Below are 6,126 nucleotides of genomic sequence, written 5' to 3'. Positions count from 1 at the left end.
CTGTCCTCATTCTGCTCAGTCCTGCGTTGGTGGACTCTCACTCCTGCTTGAGTCACCATAATTAGGCAGTATCTTACCTGAGAGAAGATTGGCTGGCAAAGGCTGTGGCCATTTTCAACTATTTTTATTTGTGAATGTGAGGCCCATGTTTGTTTGTTTGTTTTGTGATCCTTAAATATTGTTCATATTTATTTTTGTTTACTTAATTTAATATTTATATTCCAGGTTGAAGGTGGCAGTCCAGTCTTTTGTATGTTCCGTTCCACTCGTGTCTCGTGCATTACAGCTTGTGGGTGAATTTCTGCTCTTCATCATCATCAACTTTATTTATAAAGCACTTTAACACAGCCATAGCTGAAACAAAGTGCTGAAACATCAGTTAAAAACAAGATAAAAGACAGCATAAAAACAGAGCTACAAACCCAAGCACACAACTCAATTTAAAACACAATAAAACAACAAGTTAAACAGATAAAATCAACACCAATAAAATAAAGTAAAATCAAGACTCAGTTGGGTTGAAGGCCAATGAATAGAGATGAGTTTTTAGATGGGTTTTAAAAATGGACAGCGAGGGGGCCTGTCGAATGTACAAAGGCAGAGTGTTCCATAATTTAGGGGCACTAACAGAGAAGGCCCTGTCTCCTCTAAGCTTCCTCTTACTCTTGGGGATGACCAGGAGCAGCTGGTCAGCAGACCTGAGTGACCGAGGTGGAGTGTAATGGTGGAGAAGCTCTGTTAAATAAGGGGGGGCAAGACTGTTTAAAACCTTAAAAACAAACAAAAGAATTTTAAAATGAACTCTAAAATACACGGGCAGCCAGTGAAGAGAAGTCAGGACAGGTGTGATGTGCTGTCTTTTGTGTGTTCCAGTTAAAAGACGTGCAGCAGCATTTTGCACCAGCTGCAGACGTGCGAGTGAGGACTGGCTGACTCTGAGATAGAGAGAATTACAGTAATCCAGCCGTGATGAAATGAAGGCATGGATTACTGTTTCAAACTGTTGCCTTGAAAGAATAGGTTTTACTTTTGCCAATTTTCTCAAATGATAAAAACCAGACTTTACTGTGGTGGCCCTTATTTGACTGTCGAGTTTAAAATCACTGTCCATCTTAAAACCAAGATTTGTAACTGTAGACTTTACGTACATTGTTATGGGGTCTAAGTCGACTGGAGGGCTCAAACAAGCTCCACTAGGTCCAAAAACAAGTACCTCAGTCTTTTTTTCATTAAAATGCAGGAAGTTTAGGGCCAATCAAGCTTTAAGATCCTCGAGACACAATAAAAGAGGTTTAATGGACCAGGCATCAACTCACCTCAAAGGAACATAGATTTGGCAATCATCAGCATAGCAGTGAAAGGAGATGCCGTGTTTTCTAAAAATTGATCCTAGAGGAAGCAGATATAAAGAAAAAAGTAAAGGCCCTAAAATTGATCCCTGAGGTACGCCACATGACAAAGGAGCAGAATAGGATTCATGCCCAGCAGTTTTTACAGAGAAAGTTCTGTCAGTCAGATAGGACCCCAACCACTCCAGAGCAGTCCCACCAATGCCTACTTGATGCTGTAGACGTGACAATAAAATGCTGTGGTCCACTGTGTCAAACGCAGCAGTTAAGTCCCGTAAAACAAGAATCACATGATCATCTGAGTCACATGCCAGGAGGACGTCATTAAAAACTCTCAGCAGAGCTGACTCTGTGCTATGGAGAGTTTTAAATCCAGACTGGAACACATCCATGATGTTATGTTCATCCAGGAAGGATTTTAACTGAGCATAAACAATTTTCTCCAAGATTTTTGACAGGAGGGGAAGCTTAGAGATGGGCCTAAAATTCCCCAATACAGTGGGATCGAGACCAGGTTTTTTTTAATAGGGGCTGCACAACAGCATGTTTAAAATTAGCAGGGACTACTCCAGATAACAAACTACTGTTTAAAAGGTCAAGAACCAAGTGTTTAAAACAAGGGAAAACCTCTTTAAGAAAGCGTGGTGGAAGAGCATCATATGGAGAACCAGAAGGCTTAATCTGAGTGACCATGTCCTCTAAAAATGGGGCGCTGACGTCGGGGGGGACATCCTCACCAACAACACGAACCAGGCAAGCATCCACTGGCTCCAGAAAACGCCAAGGTAGAAACACGCCAGGAAACACTTCAGGAACTGGCCGGGAACCGTTGCGCCGCGACAAAAAGGCCTTCAGCCTCACCATGCGTCCACCGCGTTTGCCACGGCGGCGATGACGCCTCCGCCGGTGGGGCAGCGCCGGAGCCCGACACAGGTGAGCTGGAATACCCGACAGAAGTTTTGTTCCCATGTATTAAAAGCAGCCACACTGTGGATAAATGGCCTTAGATCTAATAACGTTTGGCGATCATACACCAATAGTGCCTTGACTTCACTTAAAAACAACAGAATAACGAAAAGTACGGAGAGTGAGAGACGACCTGCCACATACAACGGCGCCATCTTATCATTGTGTTACCTTGAACCATCCTTTTGTCTTTTAGTTGACTGAACACTGGAAAGCCTCAGCCTTGGCTGAATATTTATTTTAAGAATCACTATTGCCTGCATTAGAATAGGTTTTTAATTTAGTGTTAATAAAATTTATATTGTATCTTGGAACAGTCTCCTGCTTACTTGTAAACAAACCCAAGTGACTTTTCTGTGTATAAACTGTCATTGGATGAACTAAGGTAGTGTTGCAGTGTTTATAAAATAAAAATAGCATCCATACCCAAGCTTGTTACATATTGTTCTAGTGTTATGTAATTAGTTATTTAAAGGTTTTGAAATATTTTTAAACATTCTTCAATTAAAACACACTTAAGCAGCATACTGTTCTGTTTTTATTATTTTTTTTATTATTATATTTGTGGATTGATTCTGTTGTATTGAAAGGAAAACAAGTGTAATTTACAATATCTAGTAAAAACAAACAAAAAAAACTTAAATATTTAACATTTTATAACTGTAAACTATAAATATTTAGTGGATTATAGATATTTTTCCCAAATTATACAATTTCATTTTAAAGAAATTGGCACATCTATGCATTTTTTTTTCATGAGTAAAAACTATTTATAGTATTTACAGTATTCACACAGCTTGAGAATGAATATTAAAAATGTGAAAGAACAAAAGGGTGATTTACACATTTTTTGATTCTTACTGCATTGATATAAACACATCGATGAAGGTGTTGAAGTAAAACATGTCAGCAGTAGGAATGTGCGATATATATGTTACATGGTAGAAATGATAGACATTTAGCCTACAATAGAGATCTATCTTCTACCGGCTCCTGACACTGAACAACATACACAATATTACTCTGTTTGTGCCGGGGGACTGGATCTTTGGAATGAACCAGTCTTTGCCGTAATGTATTTTGGGGTTTAAAAGCCACTGGGACGTTGTGTTTAGAAAATAAACATCTCAGTTTCTCTGATACTCCCTCAACATATGGATTGACCACTGGTCTGTGTCTGGGTTCCTCCTTTTCATCTGATGGCTGACTGGAGTCCTGTTTGGGTTTCTTCTCTGCTTTCAGGAAGGCACAGTTGGGATATCCACATTGCTCTAGAGCCTGTCTTGTGTGGGATTTCTCCTTCTACCTGGCTACTGAGTTAGTGGGGACGCTGTCTGTGAGGCATTTCAGCTGCTGCTGCTGCTGTTTTTTTTTTCCCCTGATTGGTTGGCAGCACTAATCATACTCACCTGCTACAGATGACTCATCTGCTCACTGGCTTTATAAGGATTCACTGTGGATCAGGACTTCGCTGGAACTACCGTTGTAACGCTGCTCGGAGGAGGAGGAAGCTAACGTTGATCTGCGTCGGAGGAGAGTTTGAGTTGAAAGACAGTTCAAAACTACACCAAACTTGGAGTGTGGAAAAGGCGGTAATTGGCATAAACTGGTGTGTGAATGGTTCGGATGGAAATGGAGTTAGGTAATGAAGAAGAAGGGGAACCAGAAGGGTGGACGACAGTGGGAAGAGGGAGAGGAAGAGGACGGGGTGGAATGAAACTAGGTGAAGGAAAGGGTGTTAGAGATAATCAAGGAAGTAAAAGGGATCTAGAAGGAAGCAGTTCAGAGGAAGAAAGGGTTGTAAGGAGAAAAGTTGGGAATGAGGAATTTAAAGTAATTCTGAAACTTAAGAGCGAGGACGGTCAGGAGAAAATCAGCCCAATTGGGGTGTCAAAAGAAATTAAAAAGAAAATAGGAGATGTTGAAATGGTGAAGATTTTGAGAGACGGAAGCCTTTTGATAGAATGTAAGGATATAGAGCAAAAGAATAAAGCCTTCAATGTGGATAACATATGTAAAAGAGTGGTGCTGGAGAAAAAAATGTTGGGAGAAAATATAAAAACTAGAGGAGTGATATATGGGATCCCTCTAGATGAGGATCTAGAAAAACTTAAGAAAAATATAGTTGGAGCAAAGGTGACTAATATGAAAAGGCTGTCAAGAACTGTGGATGGGAAGAGAGTGGGGAGTCAGTCCATTCTAATGGAGTTTGAGGGAAAAGAGCTGCCAATGAGCATAAAAATAGGATATATAAGCTTCCAAGTCAGACCTTATGTACCTCCACCACTTCGGTGCTATAAATGCCAAAGGTACGGACACATTGCGGCAGTATGTAAAGGAAAGCAGAGATGTCCAAAATGTGGGGAAGATCATAAATTTGAAGAATGTAAGGAAGATCCATCCATCCATTATCTTTACCCGTTTATTCCATTTTGGGTCACGGGGGTCGCTGGTGCCCATGTCCAGCAATCACTGTGCGAGGGGCGGGGTACACCCTGGACGGGTCGCAAGTCCATCACAGGGCCACATAGAGACAAACGAGACAAACAACCATTCACTCTCTCACTCACACCTAGGGACAATTTAGAGTTACCAATCAGCCTAACATGCATGTTTTTGGACTGTGGGAGGAAACCGGAGCACCCGGAGAAAACCCACGCATGCACAGAGAGAACATGCAAACTCCACCCAGAAAGGCCCCTGGACCAGGGTTTGAACCAGGGACCTGCTCGCTGAGAGGCAGTGTAAGGAAGATGTAGAAGAGAAATGTTGTAACTGTGGGGGAAAGCATAGAGTCACGTTCGGAGGGTGTGAGGTCAGGAAGAGGGCTAAAGAAGTTGTGCAGATAAAAACAACTAAAAATATTAGCTATGCAGAAGCTGTAAAAAGTGTGAAGGAACAGGAAAAAAGAGGGGTCGAGCAAACGGGGAACCAAACAAAACAGCAAACTAAAGTAATACCAGAAGATAAAGTCATTTACTCACTGGAAAATCTAGTCTTATTTATAGCATATGTTATCAACTGTACTGTTCAAGCTAAGAACAAAACAGAGAAGATTAAAATAATAGTGAAAGGAGCTGAAAAATTCTTGGGATTCAAGGAAGGACCAATACACATCCTCAGTACTGGGTTACATTAGTACATGTACTGACACAGTCTCCACTATCAGAAATGTTAAAAGCTACCCAAACAGAAAACCTTGGCTGAATGCAGAGGTGCGTACCCTGCTGGAAGCCAGGAACACTGCCTTCAGGTCTGGAAACTCAGAGGAGCTGAGTAGGACAAGAAAAGAGCTGGTTGCTGGTATTAAGAGGGCCAAGGCCACATATGCAAAGAGGATCGAGGGTCAATTCATCTCACAAGACCCTCGGAGCATGTGGAGGGGCATTAAGTGCATAACAGATTATAAAGGAAGGAGTGAACAATGTCCCAAAGACCCATCTCTGCCTGATGCCCTCAACAAGTTTTATGCACGCTTTGAAGACCCGAACAGACCACCCAGCACCAGACTCACCTCACCACCGGATGAAGAGCATCTCAGCGTGACCTCAGCAGAAGTAAGGAGTACCTTCAGGAGGATTAATCCGCACAAAGCAACTGGCCCAGACAACATCCCCGGAAAAGTGTTGAAGGAATGTGCTGATCAGCTCTGTGAGGTGCTGGCAGACATCTTTAACACCTCACTTACCCTGGAGACAGTTCCCACCTGCCTGAAGACTGCCACCATCATCCCAGTCCCAAAAAGCTCTACAGTGACTGGTCTGAATGACTATCGGCCAGTGGCCCTCACCCCGATAGTCGCTAAATGCTT

At 42.0% G+C, this 6,126-nt stretch overlaps 1 protein-coding gene across 1 annotated transcript in view; it reads left to right on the top strand.

Annotated features, from left to right (window-relative positions):
- The first annotated feature begins 3,887 nt into the window (after window positions 1-3,887).
- Window positions 3,888-6,126, top strand: part of LOC119408303 — a 16,309-nt gene continuing 14,070 nt past the window's right edge. The window contains exons 1-2 of the mRNA XM_037675100.1: window positions 3,888-4,710; window positions 5,069-5,437. Coding sequence (XP_037531028.1) covers window positions 3,933-4,710; window positions 5,069-5,437 — 1,147 coding nt within the window. The 5' untranslated portion in view covers window positions 3,888-3,932. The remainder of the gene's footprint in view (window positions 4,711-5,068; window positions 5,438-6,126) is intronic.

The sequence above is a fragment of the Nematolebias whitei genome, chromosome 4 (assembly GCF_014905685.2).
Source record: "Nematolebias whitei isolate Nwh7 chromosome 4, NemWhi1, whole genome shotgun sequence".
In the NCBI taxonomy this organism is placed as follows: Eukaryota; Metazoa; Chordata; class Actinopteri; order Cyprinodontiformes; family Rivulidae; genus Nematolebias; species Nematolebias whitei.
Note: the sequence above shows the minus strand (reverse complement) of the source record. Positions and strands in the feature narration are given on the sequence as shown.